The following is a 17,140-nucleotide window of genomic DNA, read 5'->3' on the forward strand; positions in this document are numbered from 1 at the left end:
CCCCATGGACTGCAGCCTTCCAGGCTCCTCCATCCATGGGATTTTGCAGGCAAGAGTACTGGAGTGGGTTGCCATTGCCTTCTCCGTCCTAGACATTAAGACCATTCTTTTCATTTCGTACCCCTCCAGAATCTCCTTTAACAAAATTGATTCCTTACAATGCTACCAGAGTAGTTTTTATAAAATACAAGTTATCAGCTTTTTCTTCAACTAAAAAACTGATGGTTCTCCATTGTTACAGCACTTTTTCCTAATTATGGCTATGTATTAGAACCACAAGAAAAGTTTTAAGAAGAAAAATGCAGATACAGTAGTAAATCAGAATCTTTAGCAGTGGGACCTTAGGATTGCCTTGGTTTTGTTTTTTAAAGTTCCTGAGAGATTTTGATACATCTGGTTTTCTAACCAACAATTAGGAATCACTGTCTTGTAAGATAAAGTCCAGGATTTTTAGCATAATAGTCAAGTACATCTCATAGTCAGACTTCATCATTCTCTCTTTTTCATCTTTGGGTCCCACAAGTATCTTATGACTACATTGAACTGTAAATATGCTGACTTTTTCTTTCTTCATTTTCTTTACCTTAAAATGCCCTTTTCCTGCTTGACTCCCTAATGGAATTCTATTCTTTTTAGGTCCAAATCCAGGCTTTGCTACTTCCTTCTCCCTTTAGTCCTTTTTCTAATTTCTACTTCCCTAGTCTGAAAGCAGCTTTACTTGTTTAGCATTTATCTAATTTTATATATATATATATATATATATATATATATATAAAATAGACAGTTTGATGATTTTTGACAACTATAGGTATTGGTGTAATTCACTGTCACAGTAATGAACGTTTCTGTTTTCCTAAAGTCTCTTCATACCCTTTGCAGTCAATCCACCTTTCATACACCCAACCCCTAGCAACCACTGATGAGCTCTGTCACTGTAGTTTTCTTTTTTTAAGTATCATATGAATGAAATCACAGCATATAGTTTTTGTGCTTTCTTTCATGTAGTATAATGCTTCTGTGATTCATTTGTGTGATTTTTGTCTTAGTAATTTATTCATTTTTATTTCATTTTATTTTTATACTGTTATTCCATTATACAGATATGCCACAATTTTTTCATCTCTTCAGTAGTTAGTTGATGGGTGTTTGGATTGCTCTCAATTTTCTGACTGTTGTGAACACTCATGTAAGTCTCTATTGGACATAATTTTCATTTTTCCTGAGTAAATATGTAGGAGTGGGATTGCTTACTTGTATGGTAAATGTGTGTTTGAAAAAACTCCCACTTACCAAAGTGGCTGTGCTATTTTACATGCTCACCAGCAACATATAATAATTCCTGTATTTTGGTTAGCCATTTATGTCTCCTTTTCTTTTGTTCATCTGAAAAGTTTTTAAGGGAAAGGACCTTGATATCCCTACAACAATTCCTAGTATATTATAGATGCTTAATAAATTTTGAGATTTAATGTTTATGTATATCAACAGGTTTTATCTTGTATACCAAAAAAATAAATGACTTTCCTTTTTGAATGAAATCTGAAGTATATGATTACAAATTATTCTTTATGACTTTTTTCATTTAGGAATTTTTTTATTTGCTAACATTTACTTTTTAGCACTGTCTGAGTTCAGTTCAGTCGCTCAGTCATGTCCAACTCTTTGCGACCCCATGGACTGCAGCATGCCAGGCCTTCCTGTCCATCACCAACTCCCAGAGTTTACTCAAACTCATGTCCATAGAGGTGGTGATACCATCCAACCATCTCATCCTCTGTCATCCCCTTCTGCCTTCAATCTTTCCCAGCATCAGGGTCTTTTCTAATCAGTCAGAGCTTCATATCAGGTGGTCAAAGTATTGGAGTTTCAGCTTCAACATCAGTCGTTCCAGTGAACACTCAGAACTGATAGCCTTTAGGATGGACTGGTTGGATCTCCTTGCTGTCCAAGGGACTCTCAAGAGTCTTCTCCAACACCACAGTTCAAAAGCATCAATTCTTCAGCTTTCAGCTTTCTTTATAATCCAAATCTCACATCCATACATGACTACTGGGAAAACCATAGCTTTGACTAGACGGACCTTTGTTGGCAAAGTAATGTCTCTGCTTTTTAAAATCCTGTCTAGGTCGATCATAACTTTCCTTCCAAGGAGCAAGTGTCTTTTAATTTCATGGCTACAGTCACCATCTGCAGTGATTTTATAGCCCCGAAAAATGAAGTCTGTCACTGTTTTCATTGTTTCTCCATCTATTTGCCATGAAGTGATGGAACCAGATGCCATGATCTTAGTTTTCTGAGTTTTGAGTTTTAAGCCAGTTTTTTCACTCTCATCTTTCACTTTCATCAAGAGGCTCTTTAGTTCTTCGCTTTCTGCCATAAGAGTGGTACTGTCTACAATTTAGGAAATATTTTATAGCTCACATTCTTTTTCTAATAATCATAATATGACAGTACTGAAACAAATCTTACTTAAAACATGTTTGGCATTTATCTTGAAAGGAAATATTTTAGGCCTAAATTAACTTGGGTTTTCTTTGACACTGTTTTATGATGTAAAGCTTGTCATATGTTGTTTGTTTTATAATCAACTGCTTGGTTGAATTATACTTATCCCTAATGTTTTCCTTGAAATCTATTTAATCTTTTATAGTCTGCCCTGTTCATTGGGAAGACTTCATTTGAAATTCCTGGCACTTGAAGGAAATCCTTTGAGAACCATTCGAAGAGAAATTATAAATGTAAGCATATTTAGAATTCAGCTCTTGTTTTTAAACTTGATATTGAAACATGTGCATGATCTATTAATATAAAACTACAATGTATGTCTGGTGAATATGTTTTTATCCCCCTCTTTTCAGAAAGGAACCCAAGAAGTCTTAAAATACCTACGAAGCAAGATTAAAGGTACTCTTCTATTTTCTCCCATATATTGAAAGATAACGTGAAAAGTGGTGAAGTGTTAATTGTATATAAATTTGCATATAGTTTTAGTATAAATATTTAGAAGAAATGGCCTCTGGTAGATGTGGTTCTGATCTGAATCCATGAGACCATAAATATGCTGAAATTATGAAAACGCTGTTAAATTCACAGTAATACTGTTCTGTCCTTAATCTCTGAGTTGTGTTATAGGGTACCAGTTAGAAATTATAATAAATATTATGTCAGCACCTAATGCTTTACCTTTGTAAAAGAACAAAACTTGACTATTACTGTATAAAATAAGGATTCTGTTGACTGGGAAGTATATTAACAGATTTGAATAATGATGTTGAGCATCATGTGCTTATTAGCCATTTGTACACCTTTGGTGAAATATCTTGAGTTCTTTTGCCCAATTTTTAATTTTTTAATTGTTGATGTAAGAATTCTTTATGTATTCTAGGTATAAGTCTCTTGTCAGATACATAATTTGGAAATGTTTTCTGTGTGTTGTCTTTTCATTTTCTCAGTAGTGTCCTTCAAAACACAAGTTTTTTAAAAAAATTTTAAGTCATTTTCTTTTTTTTTGCTAATGCTTTTTGTTTCATATCTAAAATTTCTTTGCAAAATCCTATTTTATGAAGATTTTATACTTTTTTTCTTCTAAGAGATTTATACTTTTGCTCTTAAATTCATGTCTTTGATCCACTGTGAATTAATTTTTATAAATGCTATAAGATAAAGGTCCACTTTCATTCTTTTGCATGTGATTATGCAGTTTCTGTGTACCATTTGTTGAAAAGTCAGCTTTTCTCACTGAATGGTCTTGGCATTTTTTTGTTGAATATCAGTTAACCATGAAATTAGGGTTCATTTTAGACTCACAAATTTATTCCATTGATCTGTATTCCTATCCTGTGCCAGTACTACAGTATATTGGTTACCATTGCTTTGTAATAAATTTTGAAATTGGAAGGTGTATAAGTCCTCCTGCTTTGTTCTTTCAAAATAGTTTGTTTTGACTGTTCTGGGGTTTTTTTTGCAATCTCATAAACATTTCAGAATCAGCTTGTTAATTTCTACAAAGAAGTAAGTTATCATTCTGATAGGGATTGCATTGAATCTAGGTCCAGTTATGGAATTTTACCATCTTGGTTTTTTTTTAATCAAAAAGGCAATAAATGTAAATGTACAAGAAAATATAGTGCAAAGTAAATCTGTTTCTCACAATAGTGTCCCCCTCCCCCCAAGAGACAATTGCCTTCCTCTTTACATTCTCTTTGATGCTGATTATTAAACATGTATGATATCATATAAGGAATGAATTGCCAGTCTAGGTTTGATGCAGGATACAGGATGCTTGGGGCTGGTGCACTGGGATGACCCAGAGGGATGGTATGGGGAGGGAGGTGGGAGGGGGGTTCAGGATGGGGAACATGTGTACACCCGTGGCAGATTCATGTTGATGTATGGCAAAACCAATACAATATTGTAAAGTAATTAGCCTCCAATTAAAATAAATAAATTAAAAAAAATAAAAGTAGCTCTTTGGAAAGTATTGAGAATATTCTATTTTAATATATAATCATGCTAATATAAATGTACATTTAAAAATAATGTTGGGTTTTGTTGCTGGTTTAATATTGTCTCTGCAGATGTATTTTGGCAGTATATATTACATATTCTTTGAAGTGGCATAAGCAAACCGCTAGGGAACTTCTAAATAGCAAAGCACTTCACTTGAAATCAGTGTTGTCCTCTGTGTCGTTTATCTCTATTCGATAGTCTGTCATTTATTATGTTACTGTATGTAACATAATGTATTTGTGTGGAAAAAATAGTTTAATAATTATTGACTGATGAATGTCTGGTGAGCTTAAGGCAAGAGAAATATACTTAGTATCATTCAGCAAGTTTCATTAAATGCCTGCAGGGTTGAGGAAAGATCAGGGATACTGCTAATTTTTTTTTAATGTTCTTTTGGCAAGCCTCTGTTCTTAATGTGACTATTAAGACTATTCCATCATTTCCACATTGCTAAAAATTGTCTTTTTTTATTTATGTCTAAATGGCTGAAGTTTCTTTCGCCAAAAAAATCACCAAGCCATTTCTTTTAATTGTGGATGATTTTTGTTTGTTTTGCTTTTTATGCTGTGTGATGACAGTGTTAAACATTATACAGTCTCTAGAAGTTGGTGAAGGAGTTGACTGTATGTAAATGTGAGTGGGTATGCATGTTAGGAAATATCTATTGAAAATACAGTCTTATATTTGCTAGGAAAAATCTTAGTAAATATAACTAATGTACCAAAAGCTTACTAGGCTATGCAGATTGCCAGATTTCAAATGATTGGGGATAATCAGCTTCATTGTGTCCTAAACTGAAAAGATAGGCAGATGCCTGTTTGGTAGACATTTTTGGAAAATAGTACTTTTCCTTTGTTAACAAATTCCTTCGTTGGAAGGAATACTATTTTTGCTTGTCATTGTTTCTTCTGAGACATTGTAGTTATTCTTTATCCTTTCCTACTCCTAAATTTTCTTATGGTAAGATTTATTAAAAGATTTTGAACTTTTTATCTTTTTTCAATTAAATAAAGATCAGACTCTATACCTAGATTTGAGTTATTGGAAATAAAGCATATGAAAAGACATTTTCACCAATAGTATCTAAAAATCATGTGTACTGTTTTAAAGTATTTTCAGGAATTTTTAAATGACTTTGTAGTATAAATATTAGTTTTATATAACTTTTCTTTTGCCAGATGATGGACCTAGCCAAAATGATTCTGTTACTGAGACTGCCATGACACTGCCAAGTGAATCTAGAGTCAATGTGCATACCATCCTCACATTAAAAATGTTAGACTATAGGTATGTAATTCATTTTTATAAATGTTGTAAAACACATAGGTAACTTTCAGAAATAATTCTTCAGCAAAAAGGACAGTTGGTGAAGAAGAATTCATCAGAGTGCATTAGTACTTAGAAGAATAGCAGTTGCAAAAAAAGTGATGAGATAAAAGCATTTTAAAAGTACAATGAACTTAAGCCCACTCCTTAGGTGATTTGTGTTTATTGTGCTTAAGGAGATTGATATATGGTTATCAATAGTAATTTTTTATAATAATATTTTATAATTGTAAAATATGAGATGCAGTATTGTTTGGTAATAAAATTTTCTGACTTAGTAACTAGCATCCAGAGAGAATTATACTGGAGGGAGGTCATATATTGATAACTGAGAAGTAGAAGTATCATTTATTTAATGAATACCGCAAGCAGGCCAAGCTTGAGAGGTTGTACTCTGTTTATATATCTGAATTCAAGTCAAATAATATATTATAATAATGTGCTCTGGTGGCACATATATTAAACCTGAAATAGTTACAATGTTGGTATGTAAACCGAGGGAGAAGCCTAATGATGTTTATATATTATGGGCATGTGTTTGACTGGAGAAGAAGATACCCATGTGGAAACTGGAAGTGATTGTCAAGTATTCGTCAGTACTGTCTAAGGCAACAATGATAAAAACAGCCAGTACAGTCAGAAGTCTTTCAGTGATTAGCTCATGCTTTGGTATTGTAATGAAAAGAATACATTCTCAAGTCAGATAGTGACAAGGTTTATTCAGTTATCCACAGAACCATCATCAATTCCTGGCCTCTTTTCCTTAATGTGTGGTATCAGTTGGGTACTACCTCCTCAGCAGTCAGGATACAGTCTCCATTTCATATCTGCTGTGTTTCATTCACATAGAAATCACTAAGCCTTCCTTCTTTGACACTGTAACACAAGATAGTACTCATCCATAGTTGTAGTTGTGTCCTTTTCATAGCATACTAGTGTAGTACTTTAGTATGTTTTATTTTACACATAATATACCCATTTATTCAGTAGATATTTTTGGAAGCTACTAGGTATCAAATTCTATGTTACGTTTTGTAATACACCAAATGTTCAAACAGACTTGATTCCTGTCTTGGAATTTCTTGGCTTAGAATTCCTTTTATCTCTGGCTTCCACTCCCCCTACTCTGCATGGATATGATTTATTGAGTTTATTGAGTTTCTCTTCTATGCTGAACACTATGCTACTTTACATATGCTCTTTCTTTTCATTGTTTTAAGCAATCTATAAAGTAGTATTGATACTTTTTTGGGCGGGAGGGTTAATCATTCTCATTCTTTAAAGGCACAGATATCACAAAAGCATAATAAAAGTAACACTTAAGACTATATATCTTAGGTTGTTTTGATTCTAAATTTATTGTAATTTGTTTTCCTTGGAGACTTGAATTGGACAGAAGTATTCTATTTAAGGTATAAATTATTTCCCAATATTAAGGCATAAATGCCTTCAACTGAAGTTTTTAAAATAGCATAACTCTTCAAACTTTAATTTAAATAAATTAGTTCTCTGTGACTTGAGCAATTCTGATCGAAAAGGTAAAAGTGCTCCATCTGCACAGCAGAAAATGGAACCCAAAAGCAAAAGTGGAAGCATAATAACGGTGAAATTTAGGCTTTTTATCTTTCTGTATTATAGTGCTTTTCTTATACAGTTCTCCAGTATCACACATTATATGTAATATTGTTTTCTTGTTCATACAGTCATTCATTTTTGGCATTCCTCTGAAGATTCTTTTCAGTGGATGAGGTTAGGAATTAAAAATTGTAAAATAAGAACATAGGCATAATGCCCAATTATAACACCAAATTGTTAAATTTGCAAATGCCAGAGTTCTACTATACTTTCTTAGTAAAATTATATTTTATTGAAAATATAACTGAAAATTTTAATCGAAAAGAAATGTAATGAAATTTTATGAAAAGAAAATGCCTTTAGATTCTAACTTCATAGAACTGAGGTTTAAGGAAGGTAAATTAACAAAGTATATTAATGAAAAAACCAGAAATAGTTTAGTCCAAGGCCATAACCCTGTGTACTTAGTCACATGCTAAGTGAGGGAGAAACTGGTTTAGGTTATGAGAAAACTAGTTTAGTATCGTGCTAAACTTTTAAAAATTGATTGTTGTCTGCAGTTAACTCTGTATCCAAAGAAAGTTGACAGCTAAACTCTATTAAGAGATTTTTAAGAAAGGAGGCGAGATAGTTTTTAAAATTAAAGATTTAGCTGTTCTCTGCAGTACAGGAATCCCAATTACTGTTCCTTTACTGTATGACTCTTGGACATCTTAGACTTTAAAGGTATCTGTTTTTATTCATATTGAGTTTATGACTGTGAGTTTATGTCACACCAAAGGTGTGACACAAAGTGTTATGACACAATAGGTTGTCTGAATTCCTAACATTTTGTGAGTTGGTAGGTTTTTGTTGTATTCTTTACAGAACTTCATAATAAACTACCTTGAAAAATCTCCTTATGAAATCTTTAAAGGCCTTTAAAATGAACAGCAATAATCATGTCTTTCCAGATTGCTAAGAATGATGCAATTTAAAAAAAAATTATTTGTTTGGTTGCACCAGGTTTTAGTTGAGGCTGTCTGGATTTTCAGTCTTAGTTGGGGCATGTGGGATCTAGGTCCCTGACCAGGGCCCACTGCATTGGGAGCATGGAATCTTAGGCACTGGACCATGAAGGAAGTCCCAGAATGATGCATTTTTAAACCATTTTTCATTTAGTGATAAACAGACAGCTTTGATTCCTGATGAAGTGTTTGATGCGGTAAAAAGTAACATTATCACTTCGATTAACTTCAGTAAGAATCAGCTATGTGAAATTCCCAAAAGGTAAGAACTGTTAATGATGCTATTTCTATTAAGCTGTGACTCATTCTCAGTTGTACTTGCATCTTAGTTGCAATAATAATTATTTTTCATAGTTTTTTAATTAGAAAGTCTACATAAAATACCTTACATTGTTAATATTTGAGGGATTTGGTAAAATTTACTTAAGTATTTCCTGAGATAGGAATTAATAAAATATTGCCTAGATTTTGGCAGAAAGTGCAGTGAGTCCATAATTAGTTTAAGTATAGACTGAATGGTTTCTTAAACTTCAACATACATTTAAAGTCAAGTAGAAATTCCTGGATAGATAATATTGCAGCCGTTTTTAAAAATCTATTTTTATCAGTTACACATCTAAACTGACTGTGATTTTTTGTGAGAAAAGTAAAAGTTACAGAAAATCTTAATTAGCAAAAATAATATAAGCTTTTTTTCTCTATGGTCAGCTTGTAGTTTTAAAGTTTTGACAGTGAATTCAAGTATTAATATTTAAAATTATTGTTTCAGGATTGTGGAACTGAAGGAAATGGTTTCTGATGTCAATCTCAGTTATAATAAGCTTTCCTTTATATCCTTGGAATTATGTACACTTCAAAAATTGACTTTTTTAGATCTCAGGTATTTATTGATACTATTGCTCCCCTTTTTTAATAATAATTTGTATTTTACCTGATTTTTGCCCTTTCCCTCATGTTTTCCTAAGAAACAAAATTGGTCTTTATTAATAAAATTTTAGGAGTAATCTAAAAGTAAGCATTTAGGAAATATTTTAATCAGATGTCATTTGAAGTTATGTGATAAGACAATTATTTAAAATATTAGGACATACTGACACTTTATTAGATTCATACTTAAGCAAAATTAAAATAGCACATGGAAAGTATTTGCTTCATATTGCTTTTTTCTTTTTTAACATAAAACTGTCCAAATGCTATGCTGGCACAATAGCTAGCATGACTTTATCATAAAAAGAACCCATTTGGTTTCAAAATATATTAACCACGCAAGGCAAGTTAAAGAAAAAGAACACTATGATTGACAGCAAAAATGAAACTATTTAAGGCTCTACAGAGGTAATAGAAAGTTTAATTTAAATATGTCCTAAGTTTAAGTGACAGGATCAGAAGTGTCACAGGTTTTTGAGGGTGATAATAGGTATTTCAGGGTCAGATAGTCGTTTATTTTCTTAGGCTTTAAAACTTGGTTTGTAAAGTATATTTCTATTGCCTGGGCTTCTTACTGCTCATGTATGTTGTTACTAGGTGTGGTTTTAGTTTATTAAAATGTAACTGCTCTTGCTCCACTCACACAATAGTTAAAATTACAATAAGCTAATTATATCTGTTTGAAGATTTAGTCTTCATACAGAGACAAAAATTTTTTCCTTATGCAGTTAAACAAGTATATTAGCATATATGCTCTTGCTAAATGTGGAATTATTTCTATTTTCCATGGACAGTTACACTGGCAAAACAGTTTAAAATCACATTTTAGTTCAGTATTAAATGGAACAGTGAGAATGAATCCCTGCCCCAGTGCTCTGACTTTATTTCTTTTCAGTCCATCCTTGTGTGTATATGTGTGTGCCTCTGTCTATAACTATACCTGGAAATTTCTAATCAAGTGACTAAAATATGCTTATATCAGTATGTATAAGACTCTAGGAGAAGATACAGACTATCAGTTGGTATTCAGCATGGATTAATAAAGACAATAATGGAGAAAAATACAGAGAAAAGAAAAAGGACATATGTTGAGTTGTACAAAGTATGGCATATTAATATATTAGGCTTCACTTCTGAATGCAAAGATATAGGTTAGAGAAAATTACTCAGTGTGATAGATACCCATCTAGTTGGAGATAATTTTCTCACAAATGTTTTCTATTATTAGTAGTTTTGGGGCTTCTCTCTGGTGGCTCGGTGGTAGAGAATCCACCTGTGGATTCAACGGATCCAGGAGAAGTGCATTCAGTCTCTGGGTTGGGAAGATCCCCTGGAGAAAGAAATGGTAACCCACTCTATGGGTTTTCCAAGTCCATCCTTGGAAAATCCCATAGACAGAGAAGCCTGGTGAGCTACAGTCCATGGGGTCACAAAAAGAGTAAGACATGACTTAGCAACCAAACAGCAACAATGGTAGTAGTTGTATGGCCTCTAGAATATTTCTACCTTCTTGTTAACCTTCTAAATTTTTTCCCAGATCATTTCAGTGGTAAATGAGATTCCCTTTACTTCTGTGTTTTATTGTAAGATCTTGAAAAGTTACACATTGTGCAAATTAAAATTCTAAACTAAAAGTAGAAATGGTCTTCCTTATATAGTAGAAACAGTCTACTTATATAGTAGAAAACTCTAAGTTTCTAAATATACAGAATCTTTTTACATTTCTGTTTCATCTTTTTCATGTAATTTTTCCGTTTTTCTTCAATTATTCTATATATGAAATATCTGTATTAATCAAGTACATAGAATACTTGTGATGTCAAATAATACAGTATTTATAGGCATGACCTAAAGGGCTCTGACTGTGGAAAGTATTGCCGATTACAGTTTGAAGTAGATAAGGGATTAGTTTACAGTGTTTACTCTGTTAAATCTATTATTAAAGAGTTGTTTGCATTACCAGTTGGTTGCACTTTGGTATTAGGATTAGGCCCATTGATCAAATACATAAAGCTTTTGACTAATTCAGAATTCTCAGGACACAGTCTTAATGAAATCAAGAATTGACAAACTGAGCTCTGTAAATTTTTGTCCAATCAATACTTTAATTATAAAGTTGGACAAATTCTCAAATTTTGTAAATCATCTTTTTCTCTGTAATTTAGGAATAATTTTTTAAATTCTTTGCCTGAAGAAATGGAATCATTGACACGGCTACAAACTATCAACCTTTCCTTTAATAGGTAAGAAACATCTTACTCACAATTATTCTGTAGAAAATTTGTAGATCTTACTGGAGAATACTAGAGATTACTAGAGAATAAAGAGACAAACAAAAAGGCTGTATGTTTTTTCCTCGTTTAAACATCCAGGTTTTTTGTCACTTAGTTCCACTTAGAGTTAAAAGTGATGTTGCTGTTTTAGAATTTTCACAACTGATGTCTACATTTTTTTGTTCCTTTTAACTATTTTAAGAAACATGTAGCCTGGTAGGAAGACAGATATGCAAATAAATAGTTCTTATTGCTACAGAGGAAGCACAGTGCATACATAGGTATTTCAGAGATTACTTGAAGGTGGAGGAGGTAGCTGTGAAACTGAGGCTTGGAACACACAGGGACATGGCATCCTATGCAGAGCAAGCAGCATGTATTGATGCCCAAGGATGTGAGAAAATGATGTGTTTGGGACCCTTCAAGAGGTTTAGTATGGCTCAGACCAAAAAGTGAGGTAGCAGAAGACTAGAAGTAACAAATGATATTGGATGTGTAGCAGTAGCCAGCCCTTTCAGAGCTTTTTATGCTAGTGAAATTTAGATTGCATTTTGTAAACACTAAGATATAATAATTAGTGAAAGTGAAATTTGCTCAGTTGTGTCCGACTCTTTGCGACCCCATGGATTATATAGTTTGTGGAATTCTCCAGGCCAGAATACTGGTGTGGGTAGCCTTTCCCTTCTCCAGGGGATCTTCCCAATCCAGGGATTGAACCCAGGTCCCCCACGTTGCAGGTGGATTCTTTACCAGATGAGCCACAAGGGAAGCCCAGTGTAATAATCAAGAATAACTAATTTTTATTGGGAGCTTATTTATTAATATTTATTGTCTGCTGACACTGAACTAAGTACTTTACGTGTATTACCTCACTTAATCTTCACAAAAGCCCGGCATGGTAGGTTCTATTACTATGTCCATTTAGAAATCGAGGAGTGTAGAGCTGGGATTTGAGCCCAGGTGGTTTGACTCCAGAAGCTGGGCTCTTAACAATGATGTCATATTGTTTCCTATGATGAAAGTTGATTCTGGCAACAATTTAATATAAATAGTAGTGGCTTACATTTATTATATTACAGATACTGTCCCATGACCTTCGTATACATTCATTTAATCCTTGTAACAAGTATATAATTTTAGTGCTGTTATTCATGCTCATTTACAGATAAGAAATCTAAGGCACAGTGATGTTAAAATACTGCCTATTAATTTTTTTTCTGGCTGCTCAATTATTTGTGTTTTCTGGAGTATAGGTTATACCTTTGCTGTCATTGTTTAAAAATATAAGTACTTCTCAGATTTTTCTAATTTTTATTTGTGAATTGAACTGTCAGTTCTCTATTGATATGAACTATCAGTTCTCTGTTGAGTTGTGTATTCTAATTTTTATTAATTGAACTATCAGTTCTCTATTGATATGAACTATCAGTTCTCTGTTGAGTTGTCTGTTGAGCTATCAGGGCCTTCCCTGGTAGCGCAGATGTTAAGACTCTGCCTGCAATGCAGGAGACCTGGATTCAGTCCCTGGGTTGGGAAGATCCCCTGGAGAAGGAAATGGCAACCCATTCCAGTATTCTTGCTTGGAGAATCCCATGCACAGTGGAGGCTGGAGGGCTACAGTCCACAGGGTCACAGAGTCCGACTCGACTGAAGTGACTAAGCATGCACTCATGCATTGAGCTATCAATTGCATTGTTAATTAATGTCTTTAGGGAGCTGGCAAAACCTAACCTTAACTTCTTTGTTAACTGCTTAGCTGCATCATTTTTAATTACTTTGTTCATGTTAACTTCTTTGTTAACTGGTTAGCTGCATCATTTTAAATTACTTTGGAGAAGTTGGAGGGACTACTCAAGATGATTTGGTCCATCTGTACCTCTGGTTATTGACTCTTCCGTCCCGCTGTAACTTCAGAACTTCCTTAATGAGTTTACCCTTCATTGTAGTTCAGTTTTTTTTTAACATCAAGGCAGCAAAGGAAGGGCAGTATGGGGAAGTGAAAAGGCCACCACTATACAGCTCTCCTTTACCACATCCTTCTCTTTTCCAGTTGAGGCAGCAGTTTGCCTCACGTTAAAACCAAGCTAGTTTCTTTTCCCCCCACCCAGGGATCCTGAAGTGTTACTGAAAATTGCTCTGAGAGCCATCAACTTTCCCAGCTCTCTTGTGGCATCTTCAGGGTTAGGTTACTTTGGATAAGAAGTCAGCAACCTAGAGTTGTTTTATAATGTTTTCAAAAACCAAAATGAATGTATTTTTGATTGTTGAAGCCTAAGTCAAAGCAAAGTATAAGTCTCTTTTACTCTAAATATTGGCAGTAATTCTGTTTCATAAGAAATAAAAGTAAACTAAGGAAGAATACCTACATGGAGACATTTTATAAAGAGCATTTCAGGAAGATTTCCTTGTCTCCTGAATGAGAAAAGAAAAACATGGGAGAATTTACTCTGAACTTTTGTTTGATTTTTTTGTATAGTCAATGGAAACTGCAACAATTTAACATATATGTCCACTTAACATATATTTCAAGGGTTCCAAAGCTTATCCATTTTTAAGAATTTTCTGAAAAATTTAAGTGCAGAACTTATACCAAATTAAAACAAACAAACAAAAAAAAAACTTACATTAAGAAAGCTTTATGTCATTAGATCAAACTTCCATCATCTAGGGGATAATTTTGCCTCTGATTCCTGTTTGTTCTGTTCATATTCTAATAGGTTCAAAATACTACCTGAAGTTCTGTATCGAATTCCCACACTTGAAACAATTTTGATTAGTAATAATCAAGTTGGATCTTTGGACCCTCAGAAAATGAAGACAATGGAAAATCTGATCACATTGGACCTTCAAAATAATGACCTCCTACAGATTCCACCAGAGCTTGGTAACTGTGTGAACTTAAGGTAAATGCTAAGTTTTTTCATTTATTCAGTTGTGGAAGTACTTTTGTTTCTTTTTGTTTGTTTTTTGAGGTACTCTTGCAGGCAAGTTGAAATAAAAAATGTAATGTCCTGTTAAAAATAACAAGTAACAAAACTCTGAATCCCAATTCTGTTTTCCAAATTTTACCAAATGTATGTTTTAGTTTTGTTTATATAGCATGCTATATGTGTAAATATAGTACACATCTATCATACATGTTGATTGTTTTTAGTGATACTTTTCTCATTCCTCTGTATGTGTATAACCTGAAACTACTGCATAAAAACATCAGGGAAATATCAACTCCTTAGCTGTGCAGATAGGGATTTTTAAAATCTGATTAGAGACTACTACCGCTTGTTTCAAGCCCTGCACGGTCTTTCTTACTCTGTGTTTGCTATTACCTCAGCTTCAAGTGCCTTTACCCTGCTTCTGTCAGTAATCAACCTAATTATCACCTTTAAAAACCTTTCCAAACTCCAGGCAGAGTTAGTCAAGCCTAAGATTTCCCATCCTGCTTTGTTAGGACTCATTTATATCATTTCTTTGTCCTCCTGTACAAGAGTTATCCCAGTGCCGAGAAAGTGGTAAGCACCTAATGAGTACTTGTTAAATGAATATAAAGGGAATTTGAGACATGAACAGCAAGCCTAGTAGTTAAACAGAATGTGTCAGAAAAATTTAATTATTGAAAACTGCATATAATGGTTTAACATTTTAGTTTACTAGGGCAGCACTGATATCTTTGGTACCTCAATTATTGAATTATAGAAGGCAAGTGAGTTGATTCTTGTTATGTTCCATAAGTGTATTCTATAAAGTCTCTGTGAAAACCAACTTAACAAATACTGAACCATTACTCCCTAGGGGAAGCACAGCGTTAGGCTCTTTCAAGCTTCTGGTCACATTTTCATCAACCAGTCCTCACATAATCTTGTGTTATGTGTGTTTCTGTATTAAGATGCCTTATTTAATATTGTTGATTCATTCATATTGAATTATGGCTAAACAGCGCTATGATTTATGCCTGAATGAAGCTTATCTAACGTGTGTGTTTCCCTGTAAGATACATGACATCCTTCGTGTGCTTAGAAAAACTAGAAATACGTCAGCATTATGCTTGCAGGCTGTATTAAACAGCAAAATCACCAAGAAAAAGTACAGTAATACAAAAAAAGTCACACTGAATAGACGATGGAAGGAACACTTGTTTATGGTATGAAAGCTGATACAAGACAGAGCGTCACCTTTTTTGTCCTCAGTGTCAAGTGACTCAGATTTTTTGCTGCTCTGTACATGTCCAAAATGATCTTCAAAGCACCTCATGTATTCATTTGGAGGTGACTAGTAAATTTCAGTGAGCAGGCAAGTCAGCAAATTTGGAGTCTATAAGTAGTGAAGATTGACTATAATTTTTTTTCTATAAATTGAGAAAATCAGTCTTTAAAAGAATTCCCATGGCACACAGATATATTTGAAGATATAATTTAGATCTACTGTATAATATGTTGTGAATCCTTTGATGTTTGTTTATATAAACAGTTGTTATTGAAAATTAAGAAAAAAATCTCTTATAATTTATTTCATTAAATTTAATAAGTAAATCAACCAGCCCTTAGATCTTAAACTGCACTCATTTCGGAACATTTAAATAGATTTTTTAAGTGCATCTGGTCAAGGGAGGAAGTACAAAGACAGACGTGTTAATGTTGCTCGTGTGGATAGGATATATTGACTATGTTATAGTCTTTGATATGAGTATTTGTCAATTTGCTCATTCTAACATGTGTGTAAATATGATTCAGCCATTTAGTATATGGTCATTATAAGATTGAGGAGGTGATGGGTAAAATAATGATTCATATCACAGCTCTTCTATTTAATAACTGTAATCTTGGACAAGTCTTTCTTACCTTCCTGAGCTTGTGTTTCCTATTTATAAAATTGAAATATTAATGGTGCCTACTTCATAGAATTGTCAAGATCTTTAAGAGAGTCAGTGAATGTAAGTTGCTTAGAACCATACCGTTCACGTAATGAGTATTCAGTTAATGTTATTTCAGTCATTATTATAGTTACAATTCTGTTTAAATGCTTAGACTGAAAAGGGACAATTCAAAAAAAATACACATATTTTACTTATGAAATAGTAAATGAAATTAGAAGAAATGCCTCCTTAATGGAAAATGTTAAAATTCTGACTTCTCTCTTTTGTTAAAATTCTGATTTCTCTCTTTTGTTAAAATTCTGATTTCTCTCTTTTGTTTAGGACATTGCTACTAGATGGAAATCCATTCCGTGTTCCTCGAGCAGCCATCTTAATGAAAGGAACAGCTGCTATTTTGGAATATTTGAGAGACAGAATTCCTACTTAAATTGCAGTCATTACATAATCTTGGTCATGTTAATTCTTAGACTTCTTAAATTGATAACTAACATTTTTCTAAGGTATTATTTTCATTTATGATGGTGTAACCATGTATTGTGTTCATATATTTGTTCTAAAATGTTTTGCATAAGATTTATGCAAAAATAATTCACTCATTCCCACATAGCAAACAGTTTCTTCAAAAGTGAATTTTTATTTATTATAGTTAAATA

The 17,140-nt window shown here is 33.2% G+C and overlaps 1 protein-coding gene across 1 annotated transcript in view; it reads left to right on the forward strand.

The window, feature by feature from the left end:
- LRRC40 (leucine rich repeat containing 40) overlaps positions 1-16,914 on the forward strand; it is a 40,033-nt gene extending 23,119 nt beyond the window's left edge. Inside the window, exons 8-15 of the mRNA XM_052637912.1 lie at positions 2,651-2,738; positions 2,859-2,904; positions 5,688-5,796; positions 8,572-8,679; positions 9,187-9,297; positions 11,510-11,587; positions 14,335-14,520; positions 16,809-16,914. Of these exons, the coding sequence (XP_052493872.1) occupies positions 2,651-2,738; positions 2,859-2,904; positions 5,688-5,796; positions 8,572-8,679; positions 9,187-9,297; positions 11,510-11,587; positions 14,335-14,520; positions 16,809-16,914 (832 nt within the window). The remainder of the gene's footprint in view (positions 1-2,650; positions 2,739-2,858; positions 2,905-5,687; positions 5,797-8,571; positions 8,680-9,186; positions 9,298-11,509; positions 11,588-14,334; positions 14,521-16,808) is intronic.
- The last annotated feature ends 226 nt before the right edge of the window (positions 16,915-17,140 follow it).

The sequence above is a fragment of the Budorcas taxicolor genome, chromosome 3 (genome assembly GCF_023091745.1).
Source record: "Budorcas taxicolor isolate Tak-1 chromosome 3, Takin1.1, whole genome shotgun sequence".
NCBI lineage: Eukaryota > Metazoa > Chordata > Mammalia > Artiodactyla > Bovidae > Budorcas > Budorcas taxicolor.